This window comes from Solanum pennellii, chromosome 4 (genome assembly GCF_001406875.1).
Source record: "Solanum pennellii chromosome 4, SPENNV200".
Taxonomy (NCBI): Eukaryota; Viridiplantae; Streptophyta; class Magnoliopsida; order Solanales; family Solanaceae; genus Solanum; species Solanum pennellii.
The window spans coordinates 634,956-655,370 of record NC_028640.1 but is presented as its reverse complement, the minus strand read 5'-3'; the positions used below and the strand labels follow the sequence as shown (position 1 = coordinate 655,370).

The window sequence follows — 20,415 nt, the reverse complement described above, 5'->3', positions numbered from 1 at the left end:
CCTCAGTTTCTTCAGAGTCTGATTCAGGTTCAGCGTCTGATTCTTCTATTGCCATCAAGGCAAGGTCTTCAACATCCTCATACATGTCTGAGGAACCTGTTCCCCAGGCTGCATACATTGCTTGTTCCTTTTCCTTGGTTTTCTTTTTGTTGAGGAGTTCCTTCCTTTCTTTTTCAGCTCTTTCCTTTTTCCATTCTAATTCCCACATTGGGCAATCCTTTATTTGATGATCTGTCTTACCACACTTAAAGCAACCTCCATTTTGTGACCGTTCAGGATTTTTTTCTTTCGAGGGTGGTGATTTCTTGGTAGAGTTTAACCCCCTTTTGAAGAGTTTCTTGAAGTTCCTACTTATCAAAGCTAGATCATCGTCATCTATGTCTGATTCGTCACTTTCAGTTGCTTTAAGACCAAGAACTTTTTCTTTATTTCCTTCACTTCTTTTGTCAACATTCATCTCATAGGTTTTGAGATTCCCAACTAATTCATCTAAAGACATAGTAGTTAGATCCTTAGCTTCTCTAATGGCAGTGACTTTGATTTCCCAAGACCTAGGCAAAATCCTAAGTACTTTGTCAACCTGTTCCTCAGTGGTATATACTTTGCCTAGTGAGATTAGTTCGTTTACCACAGTGGTGAATCTGGTGATCATATCTTGGAGAGATTCTCCAGATTTCATCTTAAAGGCTTCATATTCTGAACACAAACTAGCAATCCTGAATTTTCGGACTTGAGTAGTACCTTCATGAGCGTTTTGTAAGGTGTCCCATATTTGTTTAGCAGAGGTACAACTTGAGATACGGTTAAATTCATCAGGTCCTAATCCACACACAAGAATACACTTAGCTTTTGCATTCTTTCCTAGCATCTTATAATCTGCTTCATTATATGTATCTGCGGGTTTAGGTATTTTATTTCCTTCACTATCAGTGGTAGTAGGAATTTGTGGTCCCTTAGTAATCCTTACCCATAATTCGTAGTCTTCAGCTTGAATGAAGTCTTCCATCCTTGCCTTCCACCACGAGTAGTATTGTCCATTGAATAGTGGAGGTCTGTTGATGTGTTGGCCCTTACCGTGTCCGAGTGGAGGTGCAGAACTCATGTTGATCTTATCTTGAGTTGTTAGACTCTCTAAAGATAACCCTGCTCTGATACCACTTGTTGGAATTCTACCCTCCTGAATTCTTTAAAGGAACACGTATTAACTACTTGTTTGTATCTACTTGACGAACTTAACAATAATTATTTGAACAACACTTTGTATTAATTGTAAAATTCAAGTAATACAAAGATTACAACTTCTTTAGCTCTTAAGTAATTATAAACTCTAACTCCTTCTAATCAAGACAAAAAAACTACTCCCTAGTTTTCTATCTTTTCAATGCTTTTCAAGTACTCTAACTTGTCAAGCAAATCTACTACTTAGATTGTAAACAAACTCTTGAATACAACCTTACAACGTTAACACTCAATTCGCAGCACTCAAAAGATTTTAACAAAACTCTCTCAACTCTCTTGATCGTGTTTTGAAGCTCTCTCTTTGTAGGTGCGCAAGTTTTTCTGATCACAATAGCTCTCTATTTATAGACCAGAAATTCTGCCAATCCTTGTACAAATCAACTTTGTATTTGTCTTCTACAAATCCTTGTTGACTTCTACTAACTCTTTTTCTCGAAACCTTATTGTACTCAAATTTGTTTTTAATAGTTTTCCTTAACCAAGTAAACTACTATAAACAAAAACGTACACATAAGTTTCCATATATAATACATACGCCGCCACTTGCATACTGCTGCAATATTTCACTGGAACATGTTGCACTACCTGTTCAATACGCTTTTGCCATATTCAAAATCTCAAGATTTAACAGGTTGTCCCTCACGGCCAGTACGATCCATTTTCAAGGTTAAACGAGCTCGGAAGCGCGCATACCCTTCATTTCAACGATTTTCGTGTGCTATAGCAAGCCTTTTTTTGGGTGATCTGGATTCCGACGTTAAAAATACCAAAATTTTTTAAGTAAAAGATCAGGATTTGAATCTAGTTCATGGCCTAAGTAAAAGATCAGGATTTGAATCTCCATAGAGGTCAAAAAAGGTTGGTGATTTCTTACCTGCTACATTCTAACCGATAGTAGTAGGTTCGTCGATCGAATAGTCTAGGTGCATTTCAAGCTGTTCTAGACACCACCGTTACAAAAACGAATACTTCAACATGTAGGAGGGCTGATAAATGATAATCTTGAGAAGTTGCATGATAAATTTACATTTTAGCTAAAAAAAAAAAACAGAATACAATTAAATAAATAAATTTTCCTAATAAAACACCAACTGAATGAAGTGTGTTAGCTGATTATCAAATCAAGAAACTAAACGTAGTATTTTAATTGGTGGAAAGACAGTTGTAAATTTAGTTACTTCCATGAGAAAGAACTGATGATGCTGTAGGGCTATTAACATTCTCCATTGCCCCTACTTGTGTTTTCCCAGTTAGCATATCTATAGCAATTTGAGCAACTTCTGCAAACCAATCATCCTCTGGTAACACACTGCACATTAGAATTTTTTTTTTAACATTAGTGAGCCTGCTCGTGTTGTCGGTTCCAATCGCGGATAGATGAGGAGGATTATGATATAGGAGCTTTGTTTTATTATTTATGGTATACCTGTATGGATCAATGTGGCTTGCAGCAACTGCTTCAATAGCTCTGCCTATGATGTTTTTGATTACTTGTTGAAGATTTCGAGACAAGTAACGCCCTTGTGAAGCAAACAGTATCACAAACTCCATATCTAGATAAAACTGCAGGGGAAACAGAAGAGTGTTTCAGTTCTCAAAAGAACGCGAAAAACGAAAAATGACAGATGAAAACAGATAATTTGACCCAAAAAAAACCTGTTGAAGGCCAAGTGGACCTAAAGGCTTTGGGCCTTGTTCAATCTCTTCCCAGAAATTTTGATCTTCAGAAAGCCAGAGGATGATAGTTTCAGTGAGTCTCATCAAAAGAATAGTAGCAAATCTTTCTCTTCCCACAAACATGTCTGATGCTATGCTAGCAATTCGAGTCAACTTCTCGAACATTTCCTGATATACTGTAGATGGAAACCACTCTATCTCTTCTGGACTTCCTTCCATATTTAGGTACATGTCTGGACTTAAACGAACGCCACCATCTTCCAAGAAAATGAGTTCAAGTGCATGTTGCCTACAAAAGCTGTCACGGAGCTGATCAACTAAACGTTGGAGTCTCCGTTTCAGTTCTCTCTGCTCTATAGGACGGGATTGCCTGTCCGTACTTCGTTTAGATGTATCATCTGTCTTATTAGATTGTTGTGCAGATGAAAGCTTGGCGGCTGCACGAGGGATTAGCTCATCTGATAACAATAATGCATTGGCTAGTAAAGCAATCTGTTGAGGTTCTGTTTCAGCCAGCCTAACAATTCTGTTTACAGATCCTTCAAGGTTCTCATTGTCCACTGAACCAGGTAATGCTTTTACCAACATACCTATGTATGAGTTGAACACTTGCATCACACCTTCCAAAGTGTTTTCCGACAATTGTAAGATTTCGAGAGGACTAATGTCCTCGCAGAGTTCCTGTGAGAATGATCTAGTTAAGTGCCAGAAGGAGCTTCAGTTACATACTATAGGAGGATTACGATATGAGATGAAAAGCTATATGCAAGAAAGTTGATCACCTGAACCATTGTGTTGAATTTATGAGCACTGCTTGAGAGCTTTGGTTGGGAGGCGATTACACCAGCAAGAGATGAAGTTCCTAGAGAACGTGAGCCGATTGGTGGATAAGTTAGCGACCAATCATCTGCAGCAGCAAGTGCAGCAGTGCACTGCTCAATCCTCTTTATATTGGCATACAGTGCTTGCTCAACACAGGGCTTAAAATTTTTCAGGAGAATTGGTGAAAGAGCCAACCCGCGAGCTTCTAACAAAGAGCAGTGCCCGAGACTTATGTGAACACTTTCAGCAACAGGTCTTAAGCATCCGGATGCTGCTGGTGAAGCTATGACATACCTCTTAATAAGATGAGCAAAATTCTCTGTCTGGTTGACAGCCCAAGTTACTAGCTCAGATGTATAGGAAGGTTCATCATCAAACAAGGACAACGAATCACTTGTAGCCTGTGCCATTGTCGAGAAAACAAGCTGCGAAAGAGAAGCACTATATGCTACTCCATGTGAAGTACCTGAAGGACGAATACCCTGCATATTACCATGCAACTTCTGCTGGTGAGAACATAACATTAAGGTATGAGCACGAGGTCCATCACCAAGACGTTTTAGAGCTTGTACAGCAGAACGAAGCTCAGCACCACCAACTGAAGACTTGAATGAAGCTTCTGCCAACTGTGCTGCTAACTTTTGCTTCTGTTCAGTGATAACTTTCTGCAATGATAATAACGCGGATGGAGTCAATGTCTGTTTATTATGAGTATCATTTGCCATATGTTCACCTTCATCCAGCACATCCAAAACTTCATCGACTCTCCTCTCAGCAAGTAACACTTCAAGCTTCTCTATAAATTGTCCTAACCAACTCTCAGTATTGATGCTATCATTGTCACCATTATTAGACCTATCATCTTGTGTTGAACCGTCAGAGCTAGCCAGAGAATCAACATTAATTCCTTCAGCTAAACCATGAACAATTGCTGCTCGAGTAGATAGGAGATTTCTCAACGCAATAAGCTGTCCTTCAAGATTGGATATTTCCCTTGATGTGCTGCATATATAAAAGGCGAATAAGACACTTCTGCAAGTGATGATGCAGCAACAGCCTAGATACACTGCAAAAGGAGTGATAGTGGTTGTTTCAGACTAAAAATGTTCCAGCTTCATGTGCTTCACGCAAAGTTCAGTTCTTGGCAGAGAGATATGTGAACAGCTCCCACTAAAGTTCAACGAACATCTACCTAGAGGAGCGACATTCACTGTAAGCAATCCTTTTACTTTATAGCAAGTCGAGTTTTTATGGCAGACATATGAACACATCTTCGAGTTTTAAGAATGATATCTCAATTCTTTTAACCATATGGTAAGTCTAACATTTTCGTCCTTCTCATTTCGTCTCTAAAGATAACACCACTTATTCTCAGAATGGCAAAAAAATCGGGAAGTAATATATATTGAATTCATTAGTATGGCTGAGTTTGCTTACCGTATGAAAGCAGCATAGTTAGCATAAACACTTTTTCGCATTTCTTCTGCAGAAGCCTTCCTTAAGTCCTTAAGATAATGGCATAAATGCCTTATTTCCTGTTCAAATTTTCCAAAGTTTTTCTTTATATCAGTACAACAAAAACAACTTTTAGCAGCAATAAATATACACATTAACAAAGACTGGTAAAGTCTTTACTGATGATCCAATATCACTACAGATTTTAGGAATATTTACAAAAAATATCAATTGACGCTAAAAATACACTACTTAACGACAATTAAACTGTTGTCGTTTTACAACAAAATAATCACATTTCAAATATGAGAAACAACATTCTCCTTCGTGATCAACTAATCAAGTGCTGATTAGAGCGAGTCACTCGGATGGTAAGCACCCTTCACTTCCAATCCTCTGTACAATTTCGTTATCTTTGTCCATAATTCCGTCTCCAAAACCACATTTTACATGAATGCACCAATAGATACGTATCCACAATCAATGTTATTTGGTACACATAGGTTTAATTAATGTCAATTTTACACGCCCTTCGTCAAATTTCTGACTCAGGTTCAATCGAAACCTATAGTTTTGAGTTACATACATATGCAAAACACAAATTTAGATTTATGAAAAATGAAATGAAACCTTTTCGCTCATTTGACGACATCGATTTGTAACGTATGAATCAGGATCATATGCAGAAGCTTTGAATACTTTGAGTTTATCACTAAGTGATAAATCTTTTTCATCAAAATCAATTGAATCTCCTATGCTTGAAGAGAATGAACCTCCATCCATTTTTAATTAATTAATCAATTTTATTCCAAAAAAAAATAAAATCATCAACTAGCAAAGAAGAAGAAAAATAAAAAAGAAAAGCTTATTATGAATGTGATTCAATTTGTATCATCACGATGGACTCGCTCCAACTCACAAGAATAACAGATATTTGGTTATTTTATAAATTTGTTTTTAATTTTATTAATTAGAGTTCCAAAATATTATTAATAAATTAATTTAGTAAATATACATTTCAAATTTATGTTTTTGTGTACATAATAATTACATAGAAAACATCCTTTATATATATATAGGACGATTTCTTTTCCAAATAAATGTCGAGAATATAGATAGCCATTTGAGGATTAGTTGGATAATTAGTACTCTGATCCATCACGTTCACTTTTAATTGTTATGTTACGCTTTTCGAAAGTCAATTTGATTTTTAAAGTTAAATTAGATCAAATTAATTTGATAGTTTAAACAAAAAAATTTAGATATTCAAAAGTTACACGAAAAGTACTATAAAAAATCAATTTTTTTGCATATTAATATGATGAAAAATATACATATCATTAGTCAAGTTTCTTATAATTTGACTCTAAAAAAGAAAACGATGACAACTAAGAATAAATGAGGAGAGAGTAAGAGATAATGAAGAGAACATGTCTTTAAAATTACGTGATTTACAAAGAATTATAACACCACTTTCAACCACTCGAACAAGCCTCTCACTTCTAGTGATTCGTGCAAACTTTTAAATAAAGGAGATCAACTCAAGAGAATGTACGAAATGTAAAGCAAGCCAACTAATTGACAAGTGAAGTCATTAATTAATTATATTATTTCTTATAAGGGTGTACATAACATGAACAATATTTAAAAAGTTGAAATCTTCTAATGCTAAGTACATACTAACAAAAATAAATTCAGTGAAATTCCACAAAGTTGAGTCAGAGTCTCAGAGAGAAAGATAAAGTATACGCAAACCTCTTTGAGGTATGCAATATGCTGTTTTCGAAAGACCCTCGATTCAAACAGATCAAAATAGTAATTAAAAGAAAAACATGAGTATATATATATATATGCAAGAAACCATAACAACAACAACTGTAAGGTGTGGGGTTCTATACTTCCACCCAACCAAAGACATGTTTATAGTAACTTATTTTATATTATATTATTAGCATCCCATTATACTTTTTTGATCTTAGGCTTTTCAACAACAATTCCATCATTTCCAGCAAGTGCACGATACTTATCCTTCCTTGTAAAACTAGTACATTCATAAGAAAGAGTTGAAGCAATAACCCTTTGTATATAGTTAGCTACTTCATGACTCGATTTCCCCGCGTTACAAGTTAGCTCATACGGCAACTTATTCAAAAATGTAACCTCATAAGCGGGGCTTGGGTTCATAAAGAAGTAAAATGGATCCATCCCTTTCCATCCTCTAGCCGTTGTACCATGAAACATGCTCATCTTATTCACCATAGCAACGGGTACAAGTTCATCTGTTAACTCAGCAAATAACGCGGAGAATCTAAGTAGAAACGGTTCCCTACATGTTGTACCTTCAGGGCATATTGCTAGGTCACCTTCTTGTAAGAGTTTTTTTATCATCGTTGCATCTAGACCTCGATCACGATTGAGTCTAACTGTTTTAATAGGTGAAATGATCTCAGAGAGACGTGAAACGGAGTATGTAACAGCTGGAATCGGACGTCCAAGGGCAGTAGAGAGGAAAATTGGATCAAGGAGTGTTCTGTGTGAGCAAATGAACAGGACACCTGATTTGTTGTTGGATTTATTGACAGGTGGTGGAGGGGTACCTTTGATGATGACACGAACGCCTAATGCCCAAAAGGCGTAGTAGACGATAGGCATAGGGAGGAGGGAACCAGCAGCAATGCGTAAACACGCCAGAATGAATCCAATCGGGATCCACAGTAAGATGAGTAGTGACATGAGAGGTGTTGGCTTTTGGACTAAACGGCCATCATGGAAAATGATGGGCTTGGGAAGTTTGTTTGTTGTCACAGCTTTAACTTCTGGTTTTGGTGGTACAATGTAACCTTCCTGCATTTTTTAACATATGCCTTAATTAGATTTGAGTCATAAACACACAAATATTATAGCAATAGTTTTCAATGCCTCTCAATTAGTTCTACGAGATATATTTCATCTCCTAAGTTCCAATCGACTGTCTCTACTAAAGCTAGAACAGATAGAAAGAAGTGATCACCTACTCTGTGTCCATCACATTTGATATGATACTTTCTCCATGTCACTTTTTTACTTTACACTTGCATTCAGAAATGATGTAACTTTATTTTTCTACCCTTATTTAATGTTTTCTCAAGTCACCTTTATAATCAAGGGTATAATAGGCAAAATATGGTACTTTATGTATAAATTTTATAAAATGACAAGTATTGTTGTCCAGTTATTTATAGAAAGAGATGATATATAAAATAGGACGGAGAGAGTATAGTTTGACTTAGATTCAAAAAAATTTAAAAAAGGATTTTTTAAACTCATGTAGTCTAAATTAAGTGATATGACTATAATCATTTCATTAAGAGGACCGACTAAAAAGAAAAGTGAATCAAATTAATTGAGATAGAACGATCATAGTAGTATTTTGTGTCTGCCATGAAAATTGAACCTGAAACCTCAGAGTGTCCAATCCGTTACATCGATCACTAAGCTACACACTTACGATGCATGACTTATTCCAGATCATAAGTTTCAAAAATTATCTTTCAGTTCTTAGTTGATGAGTAAAAATACAGCAAAAATAAAACTAACCTTACACAAAGCCAAGAAAGGAAAATCAGTATGACGATCACCTAAACCAATCTCAGGTTTACTTTCACCAAAAGCTTTTATAAGAATATCAGCCTTATTTTTACCAACAAGTACTCCTGGCTTTTTAACAAATCCAGTAGCTCTACCTTTATAACTTTCAATCTCAGTTCCTAAAACCAAATCAGTTCCCAAAAAATCCTTCAAAAATGGTTCCACCATAACCCTAGGATTCGCGGTTAAGACACAACGTTTACCACAAGAAGAAAACACTTTCCATGACTCAGGATGAATATCTTCTGAATAGAATTTCGGTAGCACTGCACGTGCTACCGATTCTACATCAGATACTTTCATCCCAGCAAAAGTAACGAAAATAAGAAGTTGAATTCCAGCAGACTCCGAGACGAAGTAGTAAAGAAGTCCAGCTAGTGGTGAAGATAAGAGAAGTATAAGTAGCCTTAAAACACCTCCAACTTCGAAAGCAACTAAGGCAAAATAAGGGAAAGAGCTTCGTCCTCGAAGTAAAGTTCCATCCATGTCCGCGATTACTGTGTCCTTTTCGCGGCCTATGGATGGACATTTATCCACAGATGGAAACGCCATTTTTGTAAGCTTGTAAAGTTAACAAGTAAATATGTTTCGTTTCAAAAATATGGAAACTTTCATATATATATATATATGCATGTTGGATAAGAAAGATGACAAATGAGGAAAACATAGTGAAGATGGTATCTAAGATAAATTAAATGTCCATAAGGATTTATCGGTAATTAATTAGCGATAATAGATAACTGAGTATTTATAATTAACCAGCACTACGTGTATAGCGACTTTGGATGTAATGACATTAACTCAATTGCTGCTAAATGTTTTTGCGGCAAATATAGGAATTTATTGTCATTAAATATCTCTTTTGTAGTGATATTGATAATGGTTGGCGCTGCGTTGAAGATATTAAGGGTGTGTTCGGTATAGAGAAAGTGTTTTTCTGATTACCTCATATTAGGTTGGTCAAAATTTTTGGAAATATTTTCTCCGAGAAATATGTACCTAAAAATGAAAATGACTTTTCTAATGAAAGTAGGGGATACAAATTTTACGTGAGACATTTAATATTGATTGTGTCCTCATTGTCCAACACACACAACTCATCTCCACTCGTACTCCAGTAGCCCCCATCCCTACGACTCGTACACCCTCCTATCTCTGTCATCACCTTCAATAGTTTTTGTCTAAATAATTATATACAAATACTTTTAAGATAATAATTTTTTAAATACTTACCAAACGTAAAACAACAAGTAAAAAAAACACTTATTTTCTTTGGAACACACCTAGAGCTTCTAGAATTTGCTTAAACTTGGCATATTCTATTTCTCTAGGATGGAGAAAAGCCTATTTCTTAGTTCAAATCGTCATGTCTTGTTTTCGTATATTTTCTTACTTTTGATGTTACATGCAGTTTTTTGTCTTTTAATTTCAAGTAGAGGTCAGCAAAATCATATTGAATTTCCCAAAACAAAATGTATTTATTTAGGATCATACTAAAATGCTTCTTTGTTTAAACCGCCAATTTCTTAAAACTTAGGTTGAAGTACACAAATATGGAATATTAGAAAATAAAACTTTAATATATCATTTCACAAAATGACAATTATTAATCCTTGTAATATTTGTTACTCCAGTTTATATGAACCAGGCGTCCAAAGTATTGGGACAATATAAAAGTAATCAATTTGACTTCTTTTGTCACTCCAAAAAAAAAAAAAAGCAAATTCTCATTGATATACTGGTAATAATTGGCATTAAATATTGTATTTCTTTTTCACTGATTTTGGAAAGCAAAAAAAGTTAACATAATCAACTCTGATCTATTTTTAAATAAGGATTACAAAATATTTAGCTTCTCCCTTTTTATCAGTTTTGGTAATCAAAAGAATGAAACTTAACTAACTTGTACTAATATCTGATACTTATATTTTGTTAACATAAAAAGAGAGATGTAAACCGAGACCAAATGGATTCAATTGAACTCACAAGAACGTATCTGTTGATCCATTACAAGGTTTGGATGATCATAGAATTTCTTTTGCTACCTTTTTGTTGGGATACTCAGTATGTATCTGCTAGTCATGTAGGTCAGTAGCTCCAACAACTTCACTGTTTTCGAAACATCTTTGGTTCTCAAAGCCCTCAAAACAAGCTGGTTTTGATCTTGTACCTGTGGATAATGCAAATGAAATCATCATTTTTTATGCTAAAATGAGTTGAATTGACACAAATATAAATAAGAAAGTTTGATCTCATGTCGATATAAATATTTATCACGATATATTCTACAAATACGATAAAGTTTGTATTTAATATGTTTCTATATAAAACTTAACTTTTGCATTCAAAAACAATTGAAAAGATGGATTTCAAATATAGTCATCTAGACTAAAATATCTAAATATATGTTATTCTATACAAATACAAGGGGGCAACTAATTCTTTTAGTTATTTGTTTGGAAAATAAGATATGTTGAATTATATAAAATATATTAAGATAATATAGCATCTGATGATATACGACATATCAAGAAACTCTTGCTTTAAATTTTAAAAGTGCACTGAAACATCACTAACGTGGATATTTTTTTTTTTTGTACACTTTGAGATGGTACTTAGGTGGATGCACTAAGAAATTAGGTAATCAACATAATACTTAGATATGAATTATCTAAAATATTTTTTTTTCAAAGATTGTCGCTAGCTAGGTATGATATGAAACAGGAAAAACTAAGCTTTTACAAAGTAAACGAAATAAATGATTTAATGACAGAAAGATAAATGTAGATGATCAACTTATATAACAAAATTAAGTGAAATGACAAAGAAAGGAAGAAGAGAGTTTTCATCTCACTTACCCAAAGTATGAAAATCAGTGAAAACGTAGTACTTACTATGCTTGTTAGAAGGCCAACTTTGTGAAAAGATGAATTTCAACCTCCGCAAAGATTTTCAACATCCATTCCATCACATTGCAAGCTCCATATGAAGTTTTCGAATGTACACATACATTTTTCTCCTGTAAAAAAATAAAAGAACATAATGAAAGTGATTATTGATCCACTAATGTATTTAGAGTGAAATGAAAAATTTGTTCAACTTTCATGCATTTTAGCTATATAACCATCGGGAGACCTTTTTGCTACAAAAATATAATATTGACTTTGACACTAAATTACTCCAACTTTTCATTCTCTTGATTAATCATTATTATTGTTGGAGCAATAAGTGAACACTTCTCTCATAAAGTCATAATTAAAACCGTGCAACTCTTCATTTACCCTCTTTAATTAATAATATAAGTGAACATCTATAAGTAAGGGAGAGTAATTATTATTAAGTGAACATCTATAGGTAATGGGAGATTAATTTAGATTAGGAAAAAAATCAAAAGCCAAAAACGGATAGAACAATAAGATATAGTTATTATTTAATATTTAATTTATTAATAATTTATAACATTTTAATTTAATGTAGGGGTAAACGGTAATTTAACTTTTGTCTAATATTTCTTTAATTTATAGTAAAGGTAAAATCGTAGTTCAACTTCTAATTTTTTTTCCCCCACTTATAGTAATACTAGTCTCCGGGCACGTGCGTTGCACGTGTATCCCAAATAAAAATCAATTAAAAAAAATAAATGAAAAAGTATATAATAAACTATTAGGAGAATTATGATGTTTTTTTCGAGTTTTCTCTCGATATTTTCGATCTACTGCACATTAGATAAGTCTCCAAAGCTTACCAATTTATAAGTAATTAAATATACAGACAGTCATCAACAAGTAAAATTTCCAAGAAAGACACATCAAGTTAAAGAATTAAAAAGGGAAAATGCGACGTTACTTAAAGTCATCTTGTATCCTTAATGTGTGTCGTTACAAATGTAACTACTTCCTTAAAAACTTTCAGATATACCCAGACTTACATTTACAGGCTTACAACTACTATCCATCACTGTTAGAGAAGACTTGGAGTTGCTACATTTGTTGAAGAAAATGTGATATATTTTGCTAGCAAACAGCTGCAATTTCAATTTATCATTAATAGTTTAAACATGGTTTCTTTTCTGTGTGAAGCTATGCGTAGAGAGTTTCTTGATCATCATTCAGCATCAAACCATATGTGTACAACAACATTCAATTTTTTATATGTGTGATTATACCTTTCAAGCTATTTATATTACCTATTAAAAAAATTAGAAAGTTATCATTCAAATGAAGTTACCAAATCAAACGGAAAAATCTAGACTTAATAAGATTGTACCTGAAAATTAGAAGACATTTTTGTACCCACTTAACAATGGAAGCTTGTGTTGAATGACTAATATTGAGTATGTTTATATAGTGTAGTCTTGAAGATTTGTTGATAAAAACTCTTTGATATTCCTCAATTACTTAATTTGATCCCTTTCAACTTCTCATAATTAGTAAAATACGTTTCAACTTCTATATTAATTGAAACTTTATTAGTGTTCATCCTATTTGGTTGTTTCACACATAGTAATTGAATAGACTGCTGAACTTCTCATTTTGCTACTCTATTATGTAATTCAATATTACTATTTAATTAGATATTTAATTTATATTTGGTTTAAGTATTTTATTACCTTTTAATTTAGTATAAGGGCAAAGTAGTAATTCAACTTTACACTTTAGAGCTTCATGCTTATAATAATATATATGATATATGATATATGATATGATAGATCCTATAAGCTGAAATCTCAGTTATGTTTATGGCAAGTAAACCAACTCAAGATCACAGTAGTCAAGCATTGGATTCTGTATCAAGACTCGAGGGTAGCTAGAAGAAAGAGGGAAGCATTGGATATTTTCTCTCCATTCACGCAACAGAAAGAAACGTTGAACCAATAAAAGAGAAAGAAATGTTTGCGTATGTATGATCAATACGTTTACCAGTAAAGCAGTAGCAGAAGTTAATTGTATTTAGGCTTTTGTTCTCCATCTCTCAATCACAACCTGTAATTGCGGAGTTCTCCTCCTAACCTGTAAAACAAAGATTTTTAGTACGCGGCCACCACCAATAAGGCGTGCATTCAGCTGCACTCAAAAGAAAAACATGCAACTATATAATCCTAACACAAGTCAACTCACATGATCTTTCACAACTGATGCTTTTGAAAGTTAAAAACCGTAGCTAAAATAATGGCATCATATTACATACTTCATTTTAGTCATTTATGTAGTGAAAAGGCAACAACTTTTTTGTTGAAGACTTAGAAGTTGCCTTCTTTACCTCCCTATAATGGTGCCACTTGCAATCCCCAAAAACTGGAAAAGAATGAAATCATTCAAAGTGGTGTTGATGTTTTATACATCTAAGTCGAGTTAGATTGTTAGAGTAATTGGATCTGCACCAAATTGTTCTGTTCTTGTACACTTTTGACAGCATCCTAATATAATTTTTGCTAATTATCAAATGCATGACCTTGTCACATCTCCTAAATCCCATTGAAAAATAGTCTTTCTTTAGTCTATTATCTTACATATGGATGCAACTCAACTCAAGACACAATAGTACTGAATCAGATTATACATTTCATAGAACTCCGTTCTGAACATTATCTATAGGAGAGCTACTAAAGAAATAGCCTTATGGCACATTTTGGAAGAAAAGTTGCCAAGGTTTACCATTCAGAAAGACAAATATTTGCAAAAATTAAGTTGGACATGGTCCAAATCGCTGTATAGTTTTCTGTCATCGGGAATTGAATTGCATGATATTTAGATTAAAGGACTTTATCATCATAATAATAATAATTAGATTAACCTATCAAAAAGAAATAGATTACAAGTTTCTTATCCTCTAAAGCAAAGGAATATTTTATATTCTCCTCCACAATGTTTAACTTGAAGGTTATCTGAAAGGAAACAAAATTATAAATGTGCAAGACGAGGTAGACCTAAAATCACACCAGAGGAGCGTGTCAAATGACTTACCATCTATTGAGATCCACATGGACTTACCAAAAAGTAGAACTCATTACAATGAAAGTAGAAATTTCATACAGGCAATAGCAACTAACCCCGGTCAAAGCTTAGACATGTTGGTACACTTATATTAGGTTCAGTATATGGTAGTTCTTTTTGTCTGTTTGTTTGACAGTTGAAAATGTAGAGAACCTCCACCACAAGAGAATTGCACATTACTGAATACTGGAATGAATCAGGTCCAAATGGAACAAAATAGATTGTAAGAATTAGCATAGCCGACTCTAACTACTAGAGGTTGAGGTGTTGGCGTTCACTTCTTGTAGAATGGCATGTGCATCATAAGGCTAAAATAACCTCTTTTAACGTAACAGCAATATTTCAAGTTTGAATCAAGCATATCGGAAATTAATACTTCCTTTTTGTGGTAAAGAATTGTCAACTGAATAGAAGCTATATAGAAGATCATAAATAGCAAGAACATATCTTTAGTACCTCAACTAGTGGTTTTTTACCCCGAAGTAGAGCATCGACACTTCTTTCAGTCTGCATGTTGTTCTCCAAAATGAAAAAGAGCTATTAGAACTCACATAGCTGGCAGAGAGATTACAAAGGATAAAGTTATAGCTTTTAACTCAAAGATATCCTTTCATTCCTTGCAATGCAAGGACCTATATTACTCATTGACAATAAGCTACTATGCAAAAAGAACAAACAAGGGGATCAAAGGTGGAGGGGAATATGTGCCAACATGTCAATATGGAGACATTGCTGTCTAGCATGTGATATATTCTATATTACACTATTGCGTCAAAGTGGTGACTAACCCGGTGTACAATCCAGTAGTCTCTCTCGTTTATTTCGATCAAAAAAGGAAAGGGCGATGGAGCTTTCCTCTCAAGAACACTTTTACTGCTGTTCCTGATTCGTGCCTCCTGATCACTTAGAGTCACAGTTACTACTCCTCCAATCTGTAAAATCTGACAATTTAAGAGATCAGAAAGGAAGCATTATCGCCTAATAATGACGACTAATAATGTGAAGAAAACTGAATATATAAAAGATACTAAGGCAAACAAGAAGAGATATACCCAGTGTCTTTCCGGTGCTTGTGGCTGGAACTCAATAGAGAGCAGCCAGGCAGAGGAATGACTATTCCTAGATTCTTAGATTGGTTTTCTTTGACATTTTATTTTTCATGTAGTGAGCACTATCCCAACAAGTAGAAATTAGCGGGGTGCAAATTCTGCAAATGTAGCGTCTATATGCTTTCTTACAATTTGAATATGCTATTTTCGGGGGACCCTTTTAATTGGTGGCTAAGTAGTTCGTCATTTATCATCTTTAAGTTTATGTTTATTTTTCTGTTATCCTTGATGAGTGACTGACACCCCCTTTGTGCCTTGTCTATGGAATACTCCACCTTCATTAATCAAAAGGAAAAAAGCACACACACAAGTGCTAGCAGTTGAAATGGAAAAGTCTAATACTGAATCTGAATGCAAAGTAATGTTTGCTCACAATTATCAACCAAAAAGCAGGTATGAAAAGATGCTTTAAAGATATATTCAAATGATGCTGAAATGAATTATTGTGCTGGACAGAAAGAAAAAAGAGGGGTTTCTCATTAAGGAAATCATTAGGTGTTCCAAACATACCAGATCAGACAGAGTTGGATTCTTAATTATATTCTCTAGCTGTTCGCCATGAGCTGTACCAATAAGCATAACGCCTCTTTCAGCAATTGTACGACAAGCATGAACTTCAGATTCAGTGCCAATCTCATCTATAATGATCACCTCAGGCATGTGGTTCTCCACTGCCTCAATCATAACCTGATGCTGCATCGATGGGTCTAGAACCTGCAATCTTCTTGCCCCTCCTATTGCTGGGTGTGGGATATCCCCATCACCTCCTATTTCATTGCTTGTGTCAACAATAACCTACCACAATGATCCCTAAGCTGTGAAAACTTCTTTCATTAGCAGCATAAAATGAAATAAAGAAATAAGATTTGAGAAGTAAGTAGAAGAGTTAACAAACCACTCTTTTATGAAGTTCATCTGACAAGACACGAGATATCTCTCGCACAACCGTAGTTTTACCAACACCAGGTCTGTTAAATTAAAGAGAGACAAATCAAAAAGAGACAGAATAACTTGACAGGATAGCAAGGTATAGTCAATTGTGATAAAGCTTGATGGTTATCAGCTTAGTAGAACACATTAGAACAAATTGAGGCCACCGCAGGCGGGTCAGACATGATTTACATCTATATGTAACTCACTTACCGTCCAACAAACAAGATGCTTTCACCAAAATCAAGCAAGTCCCGCACCATGTCAATCTGTCCTCTGGCCCTGCCAACTCGGCAAGTCAAACCAATGACTTCACCCTTCCTATTCCTAATTGCGGAAATGCGATGCAAAGTACCCTCAATGCCAGCTCTGTTATCTCCTCCAAATTGTCCAATTTCCTTGAGGACACATTGTATTTCTTCCATAGAGACCTGCTTAACAAAAGAAACAGATATAACTTCACATTTCAAAAAAAGAAGAAGCAGATATAATTAAGCTCTTCAAATAATCTTCTGGTGTCCAGTTTTTGCTCTTTATATTCCTTCAAAACCACAAATTTCTTCCCTTTTCTCTATTCACTTCCTAGTAAACTACAATAAGCTTCTGGTGCTTCTAAGCAAGAACTGCACTAGTCATTATCATGACAGTATATACTTCAATATTTTCATAAAGTAGGTAATTTCAATACCTTTAGTGTTTACCTCAGTATCTCGAAGGTAACGCCTCCCAGAATCATCTATGTAATGTGCTTGTGGCAAACAGCCTAAATCTAAAATCACCTACAAAAATATCATACAATTTTTTTGGTCAGTATAGTAATTATCATAGCGTAATAATACACACAGCATAGTTATTATCATGCATAAGCATTACTGAATACTGGTAACCTATGAGAATAACACGGATCTCAAATAATTATCAAGCCATATAAACATTACTGGTAACCTGTGTGATAATATGAAACTCATCCTGTCATCTCGTGAAAAGCATATCAGCTGAAACATGTTTGTGATAAGCAGATAAATTTAGTCAGATTCATAAAATGACAATTTCCAGAACACATATCATACTTTTTCCAGCAAGAGACCTCTTTGACACCAGAATATTAGCAAAACAAAGGATACCGCCTTTTGTAGGCAAATTTAAGATGGTAAACTATAACGCTAGCAAATCAAGAACATTTTATTAGCTGACAGTAAGATTTAAGGCAAACATCACATATTGCTATTTACGAGATACAGAGAGTGAAGCTAAAAAAATCGATGAGAAATCTGGTGAAAAAACACATACTACATCCTTTTGCCAAAGGAAGTGTTCACATTGTTAGAAATAGATACCTCTACTAGTTGATCTTGGCTGGGGTCACACAAAAGGGTGTCCCGTAAGTCACATGGCAGAATCTGCAAAAAGAAGAAAAGAAAAATAGTTTAAGTTCATTTTAAAGCATGATCTTCAATTACATAAAGAAAATATTTCAATAATTCAACTGATGCAAGAGATCAAAATCACAATATTCTAAATGAACCTCCAACCCCAGCTATCCTACCCTTTGTTTGGGCATAGATTACAAAGAAATGTAAAACACAAACTTGCAAATGTAAGTACATAGACCTCAAGAATGAAATACAAACAAAAAGCCATAGTCTATACTGATAATTAAGGGAGGTAAGATGGTTCTTGTGCAACACTCCTGGAACAAGCAGTTACCTCGTTTTATCTCCACTCTCCCTTCTTCTTTTTTTGAGATGGTAACAGATTTATATTGATATCAAAAGAGCCTGTGGAGGCCATAGTTACAAGGAAAGAAAGCTAAAAATCTACACAAAAATTCTACTATAACTATACAGACTCCAGGAATTGTAATATGATCTCAGAGTCATTTATGTACTCCTGTTTACACCAAATACCCAAAAGCAGAATGCAATCAAGCTTTATCTTCTGGATTCGGCTGTTTTTTCCTTCAAAACGTCTTAAATTCCTTTCCCTCCAGATAGTCCACCATATGCCACCTGGGACATCTCCTTCTAATTTTTTGAGCTTCCGTACCTCCTCTTCTGTTCCATTCTCCCATTTTTGGCACACACTATACCATGTTTATTTATTATTCCTAATTTCCCATTATTAACTTTCTTGTAGACTTGTGTTTGATATAAGAAAAGTTCACTTCCTCAGATTTTCCCAGGGAACCAGTGCTACAAACTTCATAGGAAATATAGAAATCTTAGCTACTCCACCGCTTTTCCAAGTTTCAGTGTCACGACAAAGCCCTGCAACAAGTAGTGCCAGTACAACCACCACTTCTGCTACACCTTGATAAACTAGTAGGAGTTGGCTACACAAATCATTACTATCCATTCCGCTCCATTTGGGCCAACTTCATTCAAATTTATTCATCTTTAGGTACAAATTAGGGGTTCTTCAAATTGGGAGTTCTCTAAATGTCCCACTTATTAATACACTAACATCAAATTCTTTAAGTATACCCAATAACACTAAATCTCAATCCAAACTTAGTTGGTAAGCCTTTATGATTATCAAGATATGACCATCTAAAATAACTTATCAAGAAGCTAACTTGCATCAATTAAATGAATGATTTCTCCCTCAACTTCCCCTTAAACTTCAAAATCAAGCTGACATGTAAAAAACATCGTCTTTTTTCCCTTTGTTCCCCTATTTCTAGGATCTTTACATAAGCACATTTTCAACACACATCCTAACCCTAACTTTTAAGTTCTAACAAGTTTCACATTATGTACACCCAAATGTGAGTGTCAAATATCCTGAACTACAACTTGAAACTTGTTCCCTCCACTACCAATCCTAAAAAGGGGTAAAAGATTGGAACTTTAGAACTCTTGACACAATGAACTTACTAATTATACCTCAATCCCTAATTATTTCAGGTAAGCTACATGAAAATCCTCTAAATCCATTCCGCTCTATTTGGACTATTCCAGCTCATTTCCTTCTACTACTTGTAAATCCCTAAAATATATGCAAACAACCAGAACACACAAAAAAACAGAAAACTTAAAGAGGAAAAGTACCTGAAAGAGGGCACTCATATCATCATCAGCGTGACTATTACAGCACGAAAGCCTACTTCGGGCACGAAAACAACGGTAGCCAGCAGTCATCAATGGTGGATAATGCAATAAACTCATGAAACAACAAGATTTGCTTTTTATGGCTGGAGTAATAACACTAGTAACTACAGACATCGATAAACTAGACCTCATTTCACCTAACAAGCTAAACTTTGAAAACAATTCCTTACCACTATATTGTTCTTGCAAAAAGTGATACACATTTTATATTATTACTATATATATTTTGTTTTCCATCCGTTATCTCGAGTTCATATCAAAGCTTCAAGTTCAATCTCTAATTAAGAATAAATCAGTCTCACCTAATTTATTATTAGGTAAATTTTAACTTTTTTTTATTCTTTTTTAACTCTTCTTCAAGTTCGATCCATATAATCTTAAAATTAAAGGTAAAAAATTCGATAAATTATTATATACAGCCGCCTAGTTGCCAAATCGCGAAAACAGATTCTG

The 20,415-nt window shown here is 34.4% G+C and overlaps 3 protein-coding genes across 5 annotated transcripts; all 3 read right to left on the bottom strand.

Moving 5' to 3' along the window:
• Window positions 1-2,326: 2,326 nt before the first annotated feature.
• LOC114076807 (exocyst complex component EXO84A-like) lies at window positions 2,327-5,976 on the bottom strand. Its single transcript, XM_027916348.1, has 6 exons — window positions 5,824-5,976; window positions 5,176-5,273; window positions 3,699-4,740; window positions 2,896-3,597; window positions 2,666-2,802; window positions 2,327-2,548 (listed from the first exon to the last, which is right to left on the bottom strand). Exons 1-6 carry the CDS (start codon window positions 5,974-5,976, stop codon window positions 2,410-2,412), a joined length of 2,271 nt encoding a protein of 756 aa, XP_027772149.1. The 3' UTR covers window positions 2,327-2,409.
• A 1,176-nt stretch (window positions 5,977-7,152) lies between these two features.
• On the bottom strand, window positions 7,153-9,321 carry LOC107017418 (glycerol-3-phosphate 2-O-acyltransferase 6-like). Its single transcript, XM_015217655.2, has 2 exons — window positions 8,770-9,321; window positions 7,153-8,037 (listed from the first exon to the last, which is right to left on the bottom strand). Exons 1-2 carry the CDS (start codon window positions 9,304-9,306, stop codon window positions 7,153-7,155), a joined length of 1,422 nt encoding a protein of 473 aa, XP_015073141.1. The 5' UTR covers window positions 9,307-9,321.
• Window positions 9,322-10,565: 1,244 nt separating this feature from the next.
• LOC107017941 (uncharacterized protein ycf45) lies at window positions 10,566-20,313 on the bottom strand. 3 transcript variants are annotated; one of them, XM_015218243.2, is made up of 11 exons: window positions 19,903-20,313; window positions 18,190-18,252; window positions 17,554-17,631; window positions 17,066-17,283; window positions 16,818-16,890; window positions 16,433-16,717; window positions 15,602-15,754; window positions 15,270-15,320; window positions 13,734-13,829; window positions 11,715-11,839; window positions 10,566-10,990 (listed from the first exon to the last, which is right to left on the bottom strand). In XM_015218243.2, exons 1-9 carry the CDS (start codon window positions 20,092-20,094, stop codon window positions 13,770-13,772), a joined length of 1,173 nt encoding a protein of 390 aa, XP_015073729.1. In that variant the 5' UTR covers window positions 20,095-20,313; the 3' UTR covers window positions 10,566-10,990; window positions 11,715-11,839; window positions 13,734-13,769. The 3 variants fall into 3 exon arrangements, with proteins under 3 accessions (XP_015073729.1, XP_015073730.1, XP_015073728.1); XM_015218244.2 differs by having other exon boundaries at window positions 13,740-13,829; window positions 15,602-15,745; window positions 19,903-20,312; XM_015218242.2 differs by having other exon boundaries at window positions 13,740-13,829; window positions 19,903-20,311.
• Window positions 20,314-20,415: the final 102 nt, after the last annotated feature.